General features: G+C 37.9%; 1 protein-coding gene across 4 annotated transcripts in view; it reads right to left on the minus strand.

Annotated features, from left to right (window-relative positions):
• Positions 1–2,394: 2,394 nt before the first annotated feature.
• Positions 2,395–22,631, minus strand: part of alpk3a (alpha-kinase 3a) — a 55,079-nt gene continuing 34,842 nt past the window's right edge. For 3 of the 4 annotated variants that reach the window (XM_083552585.1, XM_083552583.1, XM_083552584.1), the window contains 3 exons: positions 5,193–5,410; positions 5,059–5,107; positions 2,395–4,959 (listed from right to left, as the gene is read on the minus strand). In XM_083552585.1, coding sequence (XP_083408711.1) covers positions 4,647–4,959; positions 5,059–5,107; positions 5,193–5,410 — 580 coding nt within the window. In that variant the 3' untranslated portion in view covers positions 2,395–4,646. Of the gene's footprint in view, positions 4,960–5,058; positions 5,108–5,192; positions 5,411–6,076; positions 6,132–22,631 lie in introns of those variants that run through there. The other variant, XM_083552586.1, reaches the window with a different exon arrangement.

Raw genomic sequence — 22,631 nt, forward strand, 5'->3', positions numbered from 1 at the left:
TTAATAATTGAACAGAAGCACTGTATGTCAAGTTAAATGAACAATCCCATTATAGAAAATAGGTTAGAGCATGCAAAACTACCTACATTAAATGGCAATTGCTGTATACCTTTATACATTTACAATGACATTTTATCCAAAGCAACATACCAAATCCAAGTTAGTCTAACACAGTAGACACAGCAGTTTATATAAAATTTTTTTAAAAAGTGACGTGCACTCTTCAGCTTGTTGAAGATCAGTCTCAGTGCCATAGGATTAGCTGCAGAGGCTTGGTAGTAGATGCTGGAAAGTCTGATAAAAGAGCAATACAACAGTCCAGTTTGGAGAGAACAAGAGCTTGGACAGGGAGTTCTGTAGCATGGCCCAAAAGAAAGAGTCTGATCTTCATAATGTTGTACAGGGCAAATCTGCAGGATCGGGCCAGTGCTATTTTTATATGCGTCAAAACAATAACACCAAAGTTAGGTCAGCTGAAAACATGAGCAGTTCTGTCTTGGCAGGGTTGAATTGATGATCATTCAACATACAGCAAGATATTTCTGTCCAGGAGGCAAAGATGAGAGCAGCAACTGTCAGGACATCCAGCTGAAATAAGAGAGAGAGAGAGAGAGAGAGAGAGAGAGAGAGAGAGAGAGAGAGAGAGAGAGAGAGAGAGAGGGAGGGAGAGAGTTGTTATTTCAACAGCGGTAATATGAAAAGCCATGTTTCTAAATGACAGAACCAGGCAGATCCTGCAAAAATGTGAATAATTTTAACAAAAGAGGGATCATAAAATATGCATGTTATTTTATATTTTTTATTGTCCTGACTAAGATATGACATCAACGATGTTCCCATATGGTCCACAAGTCAAAACATGTCTAAAATTATTAAAATAACTACCTTTATGAACCTAAATGGTTTATAAAGGTCTTAATGGTTATAAATGGTTATATAGATGATCTACGATTGTTCTTTTGTTTTGTGACAGCTGTTCACAAGTCCCTTTTCTGTTCTGAATAGTTAAACTTGAGCACTTTTTTTCAGACAAATCCTACAAAAGGTGGGTACTTATTGAGAGAATTATCATTTTTGGGGTGAACTAACCCTTTCATTGTTCAAACATTCGAAGGGGGTTATTTTATAAATTTCTGCACATTTTTGTGTCATGGACTATATATAAACATCTATGTAAAATATATTACCCAGGACAGTACTAAAAAAAAACTAACATGCATGTTGTATGATCTCTCTAATTGTGTTAAAATTATTCACATTCACATTTGGCCTGCAGCTGTCGTCATGTGACTGTACAAAATACTGCACGTTTTAACTTCAAAACTACATTTAACAACAGAAATGCGCAGTCACTATAAAATGTGCTTCACATGTTTGAAACACGTACCTTAGTCAGCTTGATGTCTTCTGTAGTTTCCTCAGAGTCTTGTAGTGGAAAAAGTGCGTTATTATCTTAAACATTTCCCAGAGGAACAGCCTGAAACTAATTCAAACCGTTGTGGGCGGAGCTAATTCGGCGCCAATTTTGAATTTGTCAGTATGCGCATGCGCGGAGCCTAACCGAAGTCGTCTTCTTATTTTTCTTTTAATGGCGGTTTGGGAACCAACTAGCAGGAATGATCGGAGCGTTGGTGTTAGGAGACTAGGAGAAACCGTGCAAGGAATCCACAAGGAATGTTTTGTTAGTTGGCACTATTGATGTTTTTAAGTGCAGGTTGTTTTTTTATTTTATTTTATTGCTTCTATTTATTTGATTATTTTTTAAAGAAGCTAATTATTTTCAGTTCTTTACTGTTCTTTACTGTTTAAAATTCCACACTGGACCAATGCCTTATTTAAAAAAATAAAATGTTGTAGTATTTCAGATTTGAGTTCTGTGTACTTTTTTAAACATTATATTGTATTATATTTGATTAGATTTTTGGATATTGTAGGAATTGTTACTGAAAAAAATATAAACCACAAAAACCTAAACTATTAACTTTTTGTTTACTAGGACATGGGCAAATACCACATTTTAATTTATAATAATTTAGGGTAAATAACAGCTTAAACTTAATATGATTAACTGTCTTCAATGGTAATAAAAACACTGACTTAATGATTACAAGAATAATCTGTAAATATTAGATATCATTCTATGTAAAAAAAAAAACAAACAAATTACTCTGTGAAAATACAGCTAATTTCTTTTAAAAAACAGAACATTTCTATAATATCAAAATACAATCATTTTTTGATAAATTTAATGACAGTGTAAAGTTTAGGTACATTTAGATTAACCAAAATTCCACCTGTAACAAATTTATAATTTCTTACCACAAAAACTGTGATTATATCCACTGTGTGATTATATGTTTATTCTTTTCCCACATTTAAACATTCAGAAAAACATTTTGAATCATCCAATTACTGGATGCATTTTTTTTTTTGCATTTAGAAATAATCAATTTTAACATTTATAATTACATTATTGTTGAGCATAACAAGATTTCATTCAAGTAGAATACATTCTGCCTATGTGCTAAGATTTTTTGCATTTTTGTAAAACAAACAATTTTATTGTTGATTATGGAAAAAAATAATAATAACCTGTAATACTTATCATCTTACACTCTTTCACCATGACAAGGTACAGTCTATAAACAGAATCATGTCACAAATTAGATATATTCACAAAAAAACATTAGGCATTATTCATCAACATTTCATTGGAATGAGTGTTAACAAATTTGTGTCTAATGCATGAAAAATCAAACATGAATATTGATTTGAATGCAAATTCTCAGGAAAAGACATCCTCCAGTTTAACTACATATACATCTAATTTATATCAAACATGCCATTTCTTATATTATTTTATGCAGGAACTGCAGCAGTAAACCATTAAAAGAAAATAATTTAATAGGAAACACATTAGTTTTGAATTAACAAAAACATCTATAAAGTATTTAAAATTTTCCATTCATCTTTTTCTTATCAGATTAAAAATTTCTAGTAGATATCACATGAAGACATTTACCTTAAATGTGTATGCTGGGTGTTTAAAAAGTGTTGTGTGTACTGTATGTGAGTGTAGATTCCATCTGTAACAAATGAATAGTTCTTTAGATCATATAAACTAAATTAAAATAAAAAAAATCAAATCATTATAAATCAGACCATTTTAATTAAATTATATGAAATTAGGGTATAATAAAAAAATATATAAAAATATTATGTTATGGAAATGTCTGAACACCTGTTAACATTTTCCTATTAATATCTGTACTCACCAAACACTTTAATTTAAACACTATTAATAATAGGGATTACAACCAAGCCATAATTTGCTTTTAAATAAATAAATTAATTCCATGAATTTCAAAAGATGTTGGAAACATTGCTACAAGATTCTGGTTCATGGTGGCATGATTACATCATGCTATTCCTGCAGATCAAGTGCACTCTAGTGCTGCAATTCTATGTTTTAACAATTTACAGTAATTGGCATATGCCCTTATCCAGAGCAACTGGAAAGTTGAGCAAAGTTGAGTAAAGTTTTTTTTAGTTATACAGCTTTCTCGTGGACCCAGCAGTGGCAGCTTGGTGGTGCTGGTGTTTGAACTCATGACATTCTAATCAGAAGTCCAACATCTTATGCACTGAACTACCATTTCCCTACACCAGTACAGCATCCTACAGCAGATATGATGATTGGAAAGGGCACAGACTGGGAAGGACACTGAACCCATTGTGATGTTCATGAATTCTAGAAAACATTTACCTTGGCATGTGCATCGTTTTAGACATTAGAAGATTGGTATTTGTGGCAATAAGAGAATGCACATGGTAAGCAATAATACTCATAGAGGCTATGGAATTTATACAATAATTTGTTTGTATAAATAGGCCCAAATTATACTAAGAAAACATTCTATAAACTATTAGACCACCTCAACCAGCCTAGACTGTTTCTAGTTCTAATATAACATTTTGGTGAGCCTGTTGTCTCTGCAGTCTCAGCTTTCGGTCCGTGGCTGAGAGAATTAGAATCTGACATGATCTTCTACTGTTTTAGATTATTTACTTAAAGGTTTGATTTGTTTGATTTTTTGTCTAAGAATGTGTACATGTGTTTGTAATTAAGTGTTCAGGTAGTGAATGTTGCCTCTTGTGTCAACTCAACTGAGATAAAAAATAAAAAAAAAAGATCCACATATGCCCTCTGAATCATGTTAACAAAGAACGTGCTGACATTAAATCCTATTACCTATATTTTAGGAAGAAGATTCTGTGTACCATTGTTTTATTTATATTTTTAATTATTGTTAGTGCTACTTGACTTAATGTACTGTCAAAAAATAAAAACATTATAAACTTCTATAATTATTGTTTATTTTGATATTGATCACATATTAGTTTGATTGTACAGATACACCAAAGGCAAAATTATTGATTAGAAAAATGTTATTGGAATTTATGCATGCTTTGTTTTACCGATTGAACCAACTTGAACAACCAATGAATAAGGAATTTTGTTTATCCAAAGTCTAATTTAGAGCATAATGTAAATAAGAAAGAGAATTCCCTGATGGCTTCATAATTTTTTGCCAATAGTTTATGTTAAATAATTTCAACATTCCGATTTTGGGAACCTCCTTTGTTTAAGGTTTGGTAGCAGAATTATTCTCCTCATCTTCATTAGGCTTTCTGACTACTTTGGGACTTGAGTTGACTTTCTTGACTGTTTGCGGGCTGCTTTGGAATTTCTTCAATAACTGTGGGCTGGATGAATCAGTGTGGACCACCTTACGAGCCAGCAAAGGACTCCTGGATGTCTTTAACTTTGACTGCTGTGAACAATCCATAGACATCAGGGCCCTTAGACCCAGCAACCCACAATAGTAGTTGCACTGATGTTGAATGACAAATTGTTCCAATATCTTTGGGGAGCCTTCATCGGTGAGACTCTGATAGCTGTAGTACACAAATTATTAAATTAAAAATAAACATAAAACATCAAAAATATCTGTAGAATATAAGAATATTGTACAACAGTACAATATATTTACAAACCCTTTGGACTTGGTGGCAATCTTAACACCTGTGATCTTTGTATCTACACCTGAAACAGACCAAAAAGGAGTAATTTAGCAATTGCAAATAATTTAGCAATTACAAAACTGTGATTAAACAGTAATATACTTTACCTTCTATCTGAGTGACCAGCAGATTGCCACTTGTCCACTGGTAGATCCAGTGCTGAAATGTACAACATTTTTGCTCTACTTCAGATGTGGTGCGAGTGACCAGTCTCCCAGCGATGTCGATTGTGCAGTATTTCACATACATCCCCTTTAAATCAACCTCCATTGTTGCATAGGGGATGCTGTTGGCAGGCCGGTAGATCAAATATGAAGGAATCACTCTGTTTTTTTTGTTGTTTTTTTTAGGACAAAGACATAAAGTCAGTGGGTTTAATTTTTACATAATTCTTTTACACACACTGACCACTGTGATACCACATCTGTACACCTGAGCATTCGTACAATCATGAGATTGGTTAATTATGTTGCAACAGTGCAGTGAATGAAGACACAGACATTTATTTTTCACGATAAACAATAAAATGGGGGAAATTTTTATATCATTGGCTCTGACAGTGGCATCATTGTTGACCTGGTGGGACATTCATCCACAATAATCTACAAAGTTTACATAGAATTGTTAAAAAAAGAGTCCAGTGATTGTGACCTTTGTAACTCTCAATATTGTTTAGCTGATTGGAGTGGAACGTATATTGTTTTTCTTTGCATTTGTAGCCCATTCTCTTAAGTTTCTAAATATTGTCAAACACTGAAATACTAAAAACTATCGAGATTAGTATCAATAACCATGCTATGGATGTTATCCATTCTGATGTTTCATATGAACAGATTCACTCCTACTATGCATGGTTTCAAACAATATGGCAAGAATAATAGCAAGAAATTGCAGCCTTTGCTCAAATTTTGTCATACTCTGTTTGTACCCTGTGCACATGAGAAAGACACTCTCAAGCATCTATGTAAACCTGCAGGACCCAAAAACATACCTGGGCAAGTGCTCAGAGACTGCAAATTCAAGCTCATCACATGGCCCTAACCCACCTAAACAAGAAAATATGTGCATCAGAATGCTGTTTATATACTTCAGTTCAGCATTAAACACTATTATCCCACAGCCACTAACTGAACAACTCTCTCACTAACTGGATTCTATAATTTCTTATTTCTTACAGACAGTTCAGGCCAAAATAGCCCCCATTGATTTCACATTGAGCACTGGCATAAATAACACAGCATACAGCCAATGTATTATCCCAGGTAACAGAGAACCAGAAGAAGCCTGCAATTTCCCATGACACCCGAAGAAGGAAATCATCCTCCAACCTATCTATAACATGTTCTACAGTGCCACTATAGAGAGTATAGGGTTTATAATTTAATTTTAATTGGATCAGCTTAGAAATTGTATACTTGACCAGTAACAAGTTGAAATGAATGTATATTTATAGGACTAACAGGGATTTTATTTCTGTTAGCAACCAAGAATAAAATCCTAAGTATATTGAAAACACTATATGTTATCACAGAAACTGCTGATTGAAGAGGACTTGACTTCTGAGTGACTTTAATAGATTATTTGACTCACAAATAAATAGGTATCATAGGTTAGGTTATCAGTAGGTTTTAACCCTTTCTGGCTTTCAAAGGTGTGGTTTAAATGTTATATAATGCATATAATGACATTTTACCTAGATTTTCTTGTGCTTGTTTTTGAAAGGTTTTCAAAGAGCGTACACAAAATATATATTGGTTGATGAAATACGCTGATCAACTGTTATCATTTTTGAAAAATAATCAAGCATATAATGGCACCGGTGTGACTATAAACATAAAAATAAAAAATAACAAAGCTATAAAATGTGCAGTAGCTGTACATGACACTTCAAGGACAGCTGATCTAGCATTTCCATATAATAAAATTAAACACCAAAGACACATTATTTGTGGCCATTTAAAAAAAAATTTGCACAGAATACAGTCAAACTCTATGTAAAAAGATTTCCCATGTCTATCACTATTGTGTCCGTAAGAGACCTTCAGTCTTTAATGATTAGCTGTTTGCTCATGATTTAATCAAGTGTAAATTAAGTAGCCTGGCTGTATATAGTTATGTGCCATTGGGCATAGTAGGACATTGAGTTGACTCTTCACTATCCACTCAGAAAAAAAGGTCTTCCATAGTTGATTAGATAACTTAATTAGATAAACAGTACATGTTTTTGGCAATAAAAAATTCTACTGGTCTACTATACAGTTTAGTGGCATGACCTGAATATAGCTACTCATATGACATCCATTACTTCTGAACTCACTAAGCTCTTCTATACATTCTAAAATAGAGACTATTATTTTCAGTTTATCCTCTGTTAGTCAGCAAGCATGTGGCTTAATGTGTTTTTTTCATATGCAACTTTCCAAAACTATAAGCCATGCTGCCATGTTCTTTAAAGAGAGAAAAGGCTTTTATCTGGCAACCCCTCCAAACATACCATACATGTTCAGTCTTTCTCTAATTGTACTGTCAAAAGCGTTTACGTTGCTAACTAAGGCCCTTCAAGAATGTAACTTTTTTTTGCAACTTCGATTACACAGTCTGATATTGGGGGGAATTTTCTGGGACATCTACTCCTGGGCAGATTGGCAACTGTCTTGAATGTTTTTTACTTTTAATTATTTTCCTCACTGTTGAATGATAGACTTTAAAGTGTCCATAGAAATATAGAACACAAAAATAGAAATTGCTGATTGCTGATGTCTTTTATCTTTGGCATTGTATTAACACATGCTTGAATTGTTCAGTCAAGCAAACTAGTAAAACCTTTATTGAGATGGTCACACTTGGTAATGATCAATTATTTAAGGCATTTATTTAGCAGAATCTGGCTGCTGCTTAACCTTTTAAATCCTATGGAAGCTGTAAAAGTGTACTTAGATTTTACCACATAGATTTTCCATTTTGTATTATAAATTAAGATGTAAGCCTATAAGCCTACACCTATTAGCAAGCTTCCCTTTATAAATCACAGATCACCTGCAAGTGTGCATAAGTGAATCAGCCTCATATCCCACACTATACATGCCCATTTTTACCCAAAATAGTCAATGCAAAGCACCTCATGAATACTGATCCATATTAATGAGCCTGGCACACATTTGATCATTTGTTACGGTGAATAATGGCAACAGGTGAGAAAAGAGCAAAGTAACTTCTCAGACAATTGAGATCCACACACTTGTAGGGTAGGTGAAGGCTCGGAAAACAATGTTATTTGGTGGACACAGCAACCGGATCACTAATAAAAAATGCAGTGCATGTGGCAATGTCTTACTGGTTCTGTCAAATGTGTCAATGAGACAGAACGGACAGTTGCAAAAAAAAATGTGGTCCGATCTGAAGCTATACTACCTTTCTTCTTCGTTATTTTAACATAAATAAAATCTTTTTCATATGCTCTTATAGCAATATGACTGGAGTTAATTCTGCTGATTACATTTGGGAAGCCAGACCTTGCTTTACAGTGCATTTTAATTTCATCCTGTTCATGCACAGTGTAGGTAAACCTGATATATGTTTCGACTACCCATATTAATAATACCATACAAAAAAAGTGGGCATTATGGCACTCAGGAATGGCTGTGATATACAAGACCTTTAGGATAAGATTTAATACATTTATATTATATTCAAAGAAGGTTTTAGCAAGAAAGTTTAAGAACTCTGCCCTCGTTTCCACCTACTGCTCATTGCTGTTGGAGTTTATAGTTGTGTAGACCTTTTTATTTACCACGGGAATTCACCACCACTATTGTGCTCGAAGTGTGCATACCACCTAGTGCTACTGCTAAGTAAGCGCTCAGCGTACTCTACGGGACCATTAGCAATCTACAAAACACACACCCTGACGAATTGTTTATTGTCGCCGGATATTTCAACCATGCAAATCTAAAGACTGTGATTCCTAAAGTTCATCAGAATGTGGACTTTGCAACCAGAGGGGAAAACATGCTGGATGTTGTTTACACAAACATCCAGGGCGCATACCGGGCGAAGCCCCGCCCCCACCTCGGGTACCCAGTTGTGCATAGTTGTAATAGTAATTACACTACTAATTTTACTTATTCTCTTTAAACAGCTTATTCAGAGAGGGAAAACTGTAATGTGTGTACCTGATAATAATGCTTATAAATATGTTATAAAACAAGCACTGAGAAACATGACTGAATCTTTTCGCATGTGAAATAAATGCATTTCGAAGTTTTTTAAAAAGATTAAAATGTATTTTAAAAAAACACTTTTGTTTTAGGATTGATTGTTGTATGTTGAATTGATAGAATAAAGGTCTTGATTGGAGTGGAAATATGAAAGGCTTAAATGCATATAGAGATGAAATGAGATGAAATCTCCATAATGTTTGTAAGCATGGTTTGGAGTTTATGCGAATTCTCTTGTCTAGTTTGTTTTAAATAGATCACAACCTTTGCATGGGAAATGCAGCCATTAGGGTTGCACAAGCAAGTGCATTCTTAGTTCCAGTCCCAAGCCTTTATAAAGGGGAGGGTTGCATTAGGAAGGGCATCCAGCATAAAACATGCCAAATCAAATATGATGATCATGAATCAGAATGTCATACCAAATCAGTCGAGGCCCGGGTTACCAACAACTGCCACAGGTATTGTTACCCAACAGGGTACCAGTGACAATTGGGCTACTTTTGGCCAAAGGAGGAGAAGGAGAGGGGGAAGACATCTACAAAGACAGCAGGGAAAGAAGAAGTGGAGGAAAATGGTGGTTAAGGTTGGTATGTTAAATGTTGTTACTATGACTGGTAAAGAGATTGAGTTAGCCGATATGATGAAGCAGAGAAAGCTACATGGAGAAAGGACATGTGTGTTTAGGAGACCAAGTGGAAAGGGAGTAACATTGGAGGGGGCTTTAAAGTGTTTTATCACTGGATGGTAAGCAAAATGGTATAGGTGTGATACCGAAGGAAGAGTACAGTAAGAGTGTAGTGGAGGTGAAAAGAGTTTCTGATAGGGTGATGAATGTGTAGCTGGAAGTTTAAGGGGTTATTGCTTAATGTCATCAGTGCCTATACTCCACAAGTGGGTTGTGAGATGGAGGAGAAGGAAAAATTCTAGAGTGAGTTAGATGAAGTAGTGGAGAGTGTACTTAGGAAAGAAAGGTTAGTGATTGGTACATGGTGTGACATCTGGAAAAAGAAAGGAAGACAAAGAGATGTGGTGGTGGAATGAGCAAGTGCAGGAAAACATAAAGAGAAAAAGATTGGTATTGGTTACAGTTGGTAACAGTATTGGGATCGGCAGAAAGATGAGGAAAGTAGGCAGTAATACGAGGAGATGCAGCAGCAGGTAAAGGGGGATGTGGCAAATGATAAGAAAAAGGCATATGAATAACTGTATCAGAAGTTGGACACTAAAGAAGCAGAAAAGGATTTGTACCAATTGGCCAGGCAAAGGGACTAGACTGGGAAGGATGTGCTGCAAGTTAGAGTAATAAAGGATTCAGATGGAAATGTGTTGACTAGTGTGGAGAGGGTGTTGAGAAGATGGAGGGAGTATTTTGAGCAGCTGATTGAGGAAAATGAGAGAGTAGGGTTCAGGAAGTGGATAGGATTAGTAAGGGGGAAGTGAGAGCAGCAATTAAGAGGATGAAGAGTGGAAAGTTGGTTGGACCAGATGGCATTAAAGAGTGAGAAGGGTTAAAGAGAGATGGCAGACCTGCAGTAATTACAGAGGAAGAAGTTGATCAGTCACACCATAAGGTTATGAGAAAGAGTAGTGGAAGCCTGTCTGAGAGAAGAGGTGACCATCTGTGAGCAACAGTATGGTTTAATGCTGAGGAAGAGTACTACAGACACAATATTTGCTTTGAGAATGTTGATAGAGAACAGGGCAGGGAGAGATAAGTTGTGGTATTGTATGAGGAAGTCAGGTGTGGCAGAGAAGTATGTAAGGGTGGTGCAGGACATTGTGACAGCAGTAAAGTGTGCAGTAGGAATGTAAGGATCGGCTCTGAGCACTTTCCTGATTGCAGTGTTGATTGACAGGTTGACAGATGAGGTCAGACAGGAGTCTCCCTGGACTATGATGTTTGTGGATGAAATTGTTATTTGTGGTGAGGGTAGGGAGCAGTTTGAGAAGAGCTTGGAGAGGTGGAGGTACATGCTGGAGAGAAGGGGAATGAAAGTCAGTAGGAGTAAGACAGAGAACATGTGTGTGAATGTGAGGGAGGGCAGTGGAATGGTGCGATTGCAGGGAGAAGGGGTGGAGAAGGTGGAGGAGTTTAGGTACCTGGGGTCAACTGTGCAAAATAATAGAGAGTGTGTTAGAGAAGTAAAGAAAAGTGTGTAGGAAGGGTGAAGTGGGTGGAAAAGAGTGGCAGGAGTTATTTTTGATAGAAGGATATCTGCCAGAGTGAACGGAAATGTTAGTAAAGTTTATAGGACTGTGGTGAGACCTGCTACATTGTTTGGTTTAGAGACAGTGGCATTGACTAAAAGACAGGAGGCAGAGCTGGAGATGGCAGAGCTAAAGGTGCTGAGATTTTCATTGAAAGTGATATGGATGGACAGGATTATAAACAAGTTTATTAGAGGGACAGGGCATGTAGGATGTTTTAGGGACAAAGTGAGAGAGGCCCAATTGAGATGGTTTGGACACGTGCAGAGGAGGGACATGGGTATATCGGTAGAAGAATGCTGAAGATGGAGCTGCCAGGAGAGAGGAAAAGAGGAAGGCCAAGGAGGAGGTTTATGGATGTGGTGAGTAAAGACATGTTTGTAGTTGGGTTAAAAGAGGCAGATGTAGAGGACAGAGTAGTATGAAGACGGATGATCCGCTGTGGCGATTCCTAATGGGAGCAGCCAAAAGAAGAAGAAGAGAACTTTTACATGAAAAGTTGCATACCCAGATTGGTGGAGGGATCCAGACAGGATCTCTGGTGCTCAGTAAGAGTAACCATCAGGTTCTTTGTCAGCTCTCCTACTAAGGCCGTTCCCCCCGATTACTCAGATTGGCCAAGCAACCAGCTCTTGGAAGATTCCCGTTGATTTTTTGTTGATTGTCTCCCCCAGATATGTGCCTTGCAACAATCCATTCTCTGAGATTATTATATTATAATATAATATAATATAATATAATATAATATAATATAATATATAATATAATATAATATAATATAATATAATATAATATAATATAATATAATATAACCCCAAATCAGAAAAAGTTGGGACAGTATGGAAAACGCAAATAAAAATAGAAAGTAGTGATTTCTAAATTTACATTGACTTGTATTTGATTGACAATATGAACACAAACTATTTCATGTTTTGTTTGGTCAACTTCATGTCATTTGTAAATATATACCCTTTCTTGATATTCAGACCTGCAACACATTCCAAAAAAAGTTGGGACAGTAAAGAATTTACCACTTTGTAATGTTGCCATTCCTTTTCACAACACTTAAAAGACATTTGGGGACTAAAGACACCAAGTGATGAAGTGTTTCAGATGTAATTTTGTCCCATTCTTCCTTCAAACAAGTCTTAATGTGGGCAACAGTACGGGGTCTTCGTTGTTGCATTTTGCGCTTCAAAATGCGCCACACATTCTCTATTAGAGACAGGTTGGGACTGCAGGCAGGCCAGTCAAGTACCCGTACCCTCTTCCTCCACAGCCAGGACTTTGTAATGTGTGCAGAATTTGGTTTTGCATTGTCTTGTTGAAATATGCATGGATGTCCCTGGAAAAGATGTCCTCTTGAAGGCAACATATTGTGCTTCAAAATCTCAATGTACTTTTCAGCATTATTGGTGCCATCACAGAAGTGCAAGTTACCTTTGCCAAGGGCACTGACACAACCCCATACCATGACAGACCCTGGGTTTTAGACTTGTTGCTGGTAACAGTCTGGATGATCCTTTTCTTCTTTGGTCCGGAGCACACGGCGTCCATTCCTCCCAAAAAAATACCTGAAATACTGATTCATCTGACCACAGTATACGTTTCCACTGTGTAATGGTCCATCCCAGATGCCTCCGAGCCCAAAGAAGTCGACGGCGCTTCTGGACACTGTTAACATAGGGCTTCCTTTTGGCACAGTACAGTTTTAACTGGCACTTGTGGATGTAACTACGTATTGTGGTACTTGACAAAGGTTTGCCAAAGTAGTCCTGAACCCATGTGGTGATATCGCTAATGGATGAATGACAATTCTTGATGCAGTGCCGCCTGAGGGATCAGGGATCACGGTTGTTCAGCTTAGGCTTGCGCCCTTGTCCTTTATGCACTGAAATTCCTCCAGATTTCTTGAATCTTTTAATTATGTTATGCACTGTTGAAGGTGAAATATCCAAATCTCTTCCTATCTTTCTTTGAGGAACATTGTTTTTAAACATTTCAATAATTTTGTTGGCAAACTGGTGATCCTCTGCCCATCTTTGCTCCTAAAGGACTAGACCTTTCTTGGATGTTGCTTTTGTACCAAATCATAATAACAATCACCTGTTGACATCACCTGTTTCAAATCACATCATTATTTAACCAATTTACCTCGTTACTAGCCCTAAATTGCTTCTGTCCCAACTTTTTTTGGAATGTGTTGCAGGTCTGAATGACAGGAAAGGATGTATATTTACAAATGACATGAAGTTGACCAAACAAAACATACAATATTTTGTGTTCATATTGTCTGCAATAAAATTCAAGTCAAAGTAAATTTAGAAATCACTACTTTCTTTTTTTATTTGCGTTTTCCATACTGTCCCAACTTTTTCTGATTTGGGGTTGTATATTATATTATATTATATTATATTATATTATATTATATTATATTATATTATATTATATTATATTATATTATATTATATTATATTATATTATATTATATTATATTAATATTAATGTGTGCACTTTTGCTCAGTAGAGCAGCAATGGCAAAAATACACACATCCTTCACTCAAGTAAAAGTACAGATACTTGTTTTAAAAGACTCTGGTAAAAGTTGAAGTACTGACTACTGATGAATTTCAAAAGGCATTCTTTTAATGAGAAAAAACAGAAATACAAACAGATACAAACTGTCCGAAACCTTATGAACCCACCTTAAATAGGAGCACCGAAGGAACATGCTTGGACAGGTCTGAGTCGAGAAACATGAAATGTAGGGTGGATCCGAAGAGCCTTGGGTAGTTTAAGGCGCACAGCAACCGGGTTAATGACCTTGGAGATGGGGAAGGGTCCCAGAAATCGTGGGGCGAGCTTACGACATGCGGCCTTGAGAGGAAGGTCTCGAGTGGAAAGCCATGCCTTTTGACCAATCCGATAATGGGGTGCAGGACGGCGCCTCCTGTTGGCCCAGCAAGCATAGCTCTGAGAAGCTCTAAGAAGAGCTGTGCAGGCCCTCCTCCAGCTGAGTCGGGAAGGGACGGTAGCCTCAGCCTCCTGGTAACCATAAACCGCCTGAAAGGGCGATAGTCCAGTGGCGGCAGTAGGCAGCGAGTTATGGGTGCACTCAACTCAACCCACAACATCTTGGAGGACCATAAGGAGGCATCTTGGGCACAAAGGATATGGAGGCCGGTCTCTAGCTCCTGATTAAACCTCTCAGTCTGGCCATTGGTTTGCGGGTGGAACCCAGAGGAGAGGCTGATCAAGACCCCTAGAAGGCGAAATAACTCCTTCCAAAAGTTGGCCGTGAATTGGGGGCCCTAATCAGAGAGGATGTTATGAGGGGGGGTCGTGCAGATGAAAAACGTGCAGGAGAAGGAGTGCAGTGGTCTCCTTAGCTAAAGGCAATTTGGCTAGGGGAGTTAAATGTACCATATTGGAGAACTGGTCCACCACGATAAGAATCCAGCAGAGGAGGGAGTCCGGTAACAAAATCTAGGGCAATGTGAGACCAGGGGTGTTTAGGCACAGGGAGTGTCCATAGTAACCCGCTGAATGGCCCTTAGGGTTCTTGTGTTGCGTGCAGGTAGGACAGGTGGCCACAAATTTACGGACATCTCTCTGACCAGTGGGCCACCAGAACCGCTGCCAGAAGAGGGAAAGAGTACAGGGATGCCAAAACAGAGGTGAGCCGTGAAACCACTAGAGAACTCAGGACCATAGCTGCTCGGGAACAAAAAATCTCTTAGCAGGGCAACCCTCAGGAACTGGCTGGTCCACAGTGGTAAGTTTAACCCTAGCCTTGAGGTCTGGGTCCAGGGCACACACAGTAACGGAAGGAGGAGTATGGATGTGAAGGTGGGGTCTCCTTCCTCCACAGGGAAGTGTAACCTTGAAAGAGTGCCAGGCTTACTGTTTTTAGATCCCGGGCGGTAGGAGAGGGAGAAATTGAACCTGCCAAAAAAAAAGATTCTGGCGAGGGTTGAGGCGTTTGGCAGTGCACAGATACTTCAGGTTGCGGTGATCTGTCCAGACCAAGAAAGGGGTCTCTGCCCCCTCTAACCAGTGACGCCATTCCTCCAGGGCAAGCTTGACGGCCAGGAGCTCACGCTCTCCAATAGGGTAAATATGTTCTGCTTGGTTAAGACGGTGGGAGAAGAAGGCGCAAGGGTGCAACTCACTATCCATAGCGCCCCTCTGGGACAGTATGGCGCCTACCCCTAGGTCGGAGGCATCGACTTCCACGATGAACTGGCGAGAGGGATCGGGAAAAAACAGGACTGGGGCCGAGGTGAAGAGCTCTTTGAGTCGGATGAAAGAACCCCGCACCGTCAGGGGAGGAGGAAGGGTGAATAAGGCCAGCGGCAAGAGATTCCTGAATGTACTGCGTCATGGGTCTTTGCTCGGGGCCTGACAGGTGGTACAAACGTTCCCGGGGGGGTAAGGACCTGGGTAGGAGGTTGATGGCGCAGTCATATGGCCGATGAGCAGGTAAGGAGAAAGCTTGGGCCTTGCTAATAACTTGTCCTAGGTTGTGATAAACCGAGGGAATGGAGTCGAAGTCCAGGGTCTCAAGGCAAATGGAGGCAGATGGCTGAGCTAAATAGTGGGAATGGCAGAAGGTTTCCCACTCTAAGACTTTACCCGTGGACCAGTCCAGCCAGGGGTTGTGTTTCTGCAGCCAGGGAAAGCCGAGCATGACCAGGGTGTGAGAGGACAAAATAACCAAAAAGGATAGCCACTCCTGATGTTGATCGATTGATCGAGAATGGTGACTCAGAGGGGCTATGTGCAACAGGTTGCTTGATAAAGGGGATGGCCATCGAGAGCTTGAACTTGAAGGATGGCTGGCAATGGTTCGGTCTCAACAGCAGAAACAGCAACAGCAAGCGAGCAGCATTGTGACGGTGAGAGGCAGAGTCGAAAATCTACTCCGCCATGGCCCACTGGAGAGCGGGACCTGATAGCAGAGAAATCACATAGGCCACCTTGGCTACTTTGGTGGGAAAGGCAAAGGGTTGAAGTTGAAAGATAATCCCGCATTGAGTGAGAAAAGCAGTGTCCTGGTTCCCCGGAGAAACTTGCCGGCGGCATCAGGTGAGGTTCACGGGGATAACCATGACCGGAGCGGGTTCCATTAATGGTCGGTGGTGCAGGTGAGATGAAGGGTGTGGCCACAGTGGAGGTATTGGGGCTTTGACGTGCCGAACCAATTTCACACAGCTGCTGGTCGTGGGTGAGGCAGATCTGCTTCAGGGAGTCTCCCTTACACTCTCCCTTAATTCCTGTGTGTCTGCGGGGTCCATATTTGACCAGATTATTCTGTCAGGAAGCGTGAGAGGAAGGACCCAAATGCAGAATGCTGGATAAATTTCAAAAGGCATTCTTTTAATGAGAAAAAAAAAAAACAGAAATATGGGAAATAATACAAACTGTCTGAAAACTTATAAACCCTCCTTAAATAGAAGCACCAATAGACAGAGAGCAGGAAAAAGCAAAAACTAAACCTTAAACCTGGGAACAGAAGGCAGAAGAGACAGAAGAGACATCTGTGTTGTGTAATAGCCAGGAAATGGTACAACAGTGGTAGATAAAAAAAAAAAATAAAAAAAAAAAAGCCACGCAATTACAAGAAGTAGGTTGATGGGCTGAAACGGTGCAAGATAAAAGGAAAAAAAATATTGATTATGTAAGCAAATACATTAAAACTAAAGTAATGTGCCTGGTTTGAAAATGTAAGAAGTAGAAAATACAAATATTTGTGTAAAAAATATAAAAAAGTAAAAAGTTCTCAGAAAAATAAATAGTGAAGTAAAATACTGATACCAGAAAAATCTACTTAGGTACAGTAATTATGTATTTGTACTTTACTTCCCATCTTTGTTACTGACTGTCTGCAACATAGCAAAATTGAAATTGAATAATTCTATCTATCTATCTATCTATCTATCTATCTATCTATCTATCTATCTATCTATCTATCTATCTATCTATCTATCTATCTATCTGTCTGTCTGTCTGTCTGTCTGTCTGTCTGTCTGTCTGTCTGTCTGTCTGTCTGTCTGTCTGACTAAAGAATAATTATAATAATATAAATACAGACGCTCCCCACTTTACGAACTTTCACTTTAAGAAGTTTCATAGATATGAACCAACCTGTCCTCAAAGTTAAATTTCTGTCTATTTATACAAATTTTGTGTGACCATGTGTTGGCTTACACTTGCACACTTTGTACATTTGTGTGAGGAGGGATTTTGAAGGATTTAGGTGTGGCTAATTAATTATATCAAGCAGGTACTAATGATCTTGATATGATCCAAACAAGCTATGAAGGAACTGCTCACAGCTATCAGCAAACAACAATCTGCACATCCTGAAGGAGCTTTCATTGTTGCTGGAGACTTCAACCACTCCAACCTGAAATTTGTACTATCACACATCATAATCATAATTTCACCATAATGTCTCCTGCTCTACCACAGGTGACACCACACTGGATCAGGAATACAAAAACATACCTGAGGCATACACGGACCTCCCCCTTTTGGGTCAGTTTGATCACCTAACTTTGTTTATGCTACACAAATAAACACCACTGATCAAAAGGGTGAAACCAGGCCATACTGTACACAGACATGGACATCTACACATATAATCTGTTTTGGACCATATCAACACGTGTGTTAACAATGCCACTACTGTCAAACACGTCAAATGCTATCTTATTCAGAAGCCGTGTATGAACTCTGAGGTCCATCTCCTGTTGAAAGCAAGAGATGCTGCTTTTAAATATGGCAACGCAAAGGACTACAACAGAGCCAGGGCCAACCTGAAAAGTGGTATTAACCAAACACACATACAAACCCCATAGAGAAGAGCACTCCCACAACTCTGATCCCAGACGCATGTGGAAAGGCATCCAGACCATCACAGACTACAAACCAACACCTCGATCTCCACCAACCAGCAATGCCTTCCTACCGGATGAACTTAATCACTTTTTTGCTAATTTCAACCAAGGCATAAGACATTTCACCATAATCGCTGATTTTTCTTCTACTTACAGTCGTACTATGGCTGAGAAGTGCAAAACACATCAACAAATCCGAAAACAAATTAACAAATTAGAAAACACTGACAAATCCGAAAATAAAAAACAAATGCAAAAACAAAATAAAAAAATCCAGAAACAAAATAACAAATGCAAAATCAAATTAACAAATCCAAAAACAAAATAACAAATCCGCAAACACTAACAAATCCAAAAACACAACAACAATTCAGACAAACCGGAAAAGGTAGGTATAGTTTGTGAATGGAACAATTACCAATCATTAGACAAAACACCTGTCATTCAAGATATACAGGAAGTATGAAATATTATAACTTTGTTTCTTGTACATGTGTAAAATTCTGTTATTTTCTTATATTTAAAGGTGCACTAATCAAAATAAAAAATAGTTTAAAGTAAACGGAGAAGTAAACATTGGCAAGCAAGGAGAAAAAGGAATTAATTCAAATCTACTTTGAGGAAGGACATTCATATGCAGTGATTTTGGAGATGCTGCAGTATATCATGACATAAAGATTAGTTTGTACACTTTTACACATACATTTCAACTTTCTCCTGCTGCAGACTGTTACTTCAGCCACTTTATGGTCTGATATCCATAACTGGCTTTACCCAAAGGTTTCCCATCTAAGAAATTTCACTGTGAAGGACATTATCTTTAGACTTGTAATGAACAATAATAAAGACAACTTTCTTGTTAATAATATACTTCTGATGGGAAAATTTTATATACACAAATCAAAATACTTGAAAGTGAAACTGTTCTGCCTCTGTTAGAGGAAACTGTTCTGCCTCTGTTTAAACTATTTTTTATTTTGATTAGTGCTGTGTACATTTTGTGAGGGATATTTGCATCTATCAGTATTATATTTCTCGTCGACCTTTAACGTTCTTTATACGTTTAATTTTGCCTGCCACTACTGTGTAAGTCTTATGTGGGGACTCTTAATTTTGTTACTGCGAGCCAGGTAATAGGGAATAGGAAGCAGAGAACTCATGGCGCAGCAAGCGCTTGGCATGTTGCATTTAAATAGATCCTTCTTCTGAACCCTGTCCAAAGCATTGTCTGTAGGTTTATTTTAATAATTATTCTGTTTAGATTATTGTCAGGCACAAGAACTCGCAGGAAACCGGAGGTTGAATGAATAAAAAATGTGTTTACTTAATTCACTCAATAAATAAAAGAGCAAAGCAGAAAACGGGCAGGCATGAACTAAAACACAAAAGAAATACAGAAAACTAAAGAAACGTCCAAAACACATGAAGCGTGATATAAACGCAATCGGTGAAAGAGCCCACAATGTTCGTAGGCCTAAGCTGTAAAACGGACGGTGAGACTGTGAACGACTGGGGTTTATATATGGTGGTGACTGATGTTACCCAGGTGATGATGATTAATAATTAGGTGAGCTGCTAGGGTGGATATGAGGGTTAGGAGAAGGCGTGGCTGGTGGATCCCTGACAATTATATTGCAATAGAGTGTATTTAGTTAAATGTGATAGGACTAAATATGCTTATTATTGCTGATCAGCATTAGTGCGCTGCATTGAGAATGTTTCTAACTTTCTTCTGAGCTAGCTATTTATCTGTATATAAATCACTTGTTAAACTGATAATAAGTTTATAATTTCAATTATTGATTTTCTATATATTTATTTCATTTCATTTACAGTTTTACTCGGTTCAATGGCCACTGAGTTTGATTAAGTAAACCACACATGGGACTAATAAAGGAGCAAGGTGCTCATATCCTGGCTCTTGAACAGAGCTCTTTGGCTTGCTGTTGATTTGCTTGGGAAGCAAAACATATAAAGAGAACAGAAAAAAAGTTTTTTGCATTTTATAATGCGTTTTATACAAAAGCCCTTAAAGTGATTAAAAAGAAAAATGTAATGAATCTTTTGTCCTTTATAGAAAAATATGATTTACAGAATAAAACATAGCCCTATTTATTTTTAGCCCCTTTTTTTAAATTACATTTTATTTTTATTATTATTAATCGAATCAAATCAAATTTTATTGTCACATACACAAACATACAGAGTATGACATGCAGTGAAATGCTTTTTTTATTATAATTAACGCTATTAATATTATTATTATTATTATTATTATTATTATTATTATTATTAATAATTGTATTTATTTATCTATTTTTACCCTCTTTCCTCTAAATATATGTGTATATATTTGTATTTTTATGCACCTGTTCTGTGTATTGTAATGTAAATTGTACTTGTTATTGCCATGTTGTTTGTATATGGCTAATTGCTTAATTAAAAAATTAAAAAATCAAATCAAATAAAGACTGTTGTACTTCCTGTATATCTTGAATGACAGGTGTCTTGTCCAATGATCAGTAAATGTTCCATTCACAAACTTTATCTACCTTTTCCAGGTTTGTCTGAATCGTCGTGTTTTCGGATTTGTCGTTGTGTTTTCGGATTTGTTAATTTGTTTTTTAATTAGTTAATTTGTTTTTGCATATGTTAATTTGTTTTCGGATTTGTTAATGTGTTTTGCACTTCTCGGCCACCTCACTGCGTGCCTACTACCAACAATGGACCCACACCAATTTGCTCATCGCCTGAACAGGTTGACAGAAGATTGAGAGGAGTGGTAGCTCAGTGGTTAAGGCGCTGGATTACTGATCGGAAGGTCGGGGGTTCAAGCCCCGGTATTGCCAAAGCTGGCACTCTTGAGGCCTTGAGCAAGGCGCCGTATCATGGCCAAACCCTGTGCTCTGACCCCAGCTTCCGAGCAAGGGATATGCGAAGAACAAATTTCACTGTGCTGTAATGTATATATGACAAATAAAGGCTATTATATTAAGATGTAGTTTCCACAGCTCTTCCATCAGACCTCACCTGTTCATTGACTTTAGTTCTGTGTTCAATACAGTCCTCCCCACTGTACTGTTCGCTAAGCTCAGTGACCTGGGTATCTGCAACTTCACTTGCAGATGGATTCTGAACTTTCGCACCGAGAGACCTCACTCTATTAGGTTGGGCAAACAGGTATCCTCAACCCTCATTTTAAACACCAGCATCCCAAAGGTCTGTGTTCTTAGCCCCTCACCCTACTCCCTGTTCACCCATGACTGTGCGCCTCTGCATAACTGCAACATCTTCATCAAGTATGCAGATGACACCACTGTGGTCGGCCAGATCAGGAACAATGATGAATCAGCCTACAGGCAAGAAATCCGAAGCCTGACCAACCTGACCCTGAAGACTACAGAGCTCATTGTGGACTTTCAGAAATCTAAAAGCAGGGGACACTGCTGTTACACATCAGTGGACATCAATTGAAATAAGGTAGAGAGGGTCTCCAGCTTTAAGTTCTTGGGTGTTTACATCTCTGTGCATCTGTCCTGGCAACAGAACACTTCTGCTCTCACAACAGTGCCTGTACTTCTTGAGTAGTCTTAAGAGAGCTCCCCTATCCCTGGGGATTCTAACGAGTTTTTGCAGCTGCATCATCAAGAGCATCCTGACCATCACTGTATGCTATGGAGGCTCCACTGTGTAAATGTAAAGCCCTGCAAAGGGTGGTCAAAACTGCCAAACGCATCACTAGGACCCAACTACCTGGCATTGAGCACCTTTACCACAGCAGATGTCTGCACAAAGCTCACAACATCATCGAGGACTCCTCACATTACAGTCGCAAACTGTTTAACCTCAAAACCATCAAAAAGGAGATACAGGAACATACACACCAGAATGAGCAGGTTCAAGGCCAGCTTTTTTTCATCCACTCTACACTACACCTTTAGAACACTGTATAACACTGTGTTTATTTTGTACAGTTGTACATACAATGTGTATATTGCATATTGTACATTTATATACCCCTCATTCTCTACACATATTGTGCCTTACTTACATCTGCAATATTATTTATTAATGTTTGTGTATATATACACATTACATACTGTATATCCTGTATTCTGTATACAAACCCGATTCCAAAAAAGTTGGGAAACTGTACAAATTGTGAATAAAAAAGGAATGCAATAATTTATATATCTCATAAAATTATATTTGATTCACA

This window comes from Silurus aristotelis (assembly GCF_946808225.1).
Source record: "Silurus aristotelis genome assembly, chromosome: 10".
Taxonomy (NCBI): Eukaryota; Metazoa; Chordata; class Actinopteri; order Siluriformes; family Siluridae; genus Silurus; species Silurus aristotelis.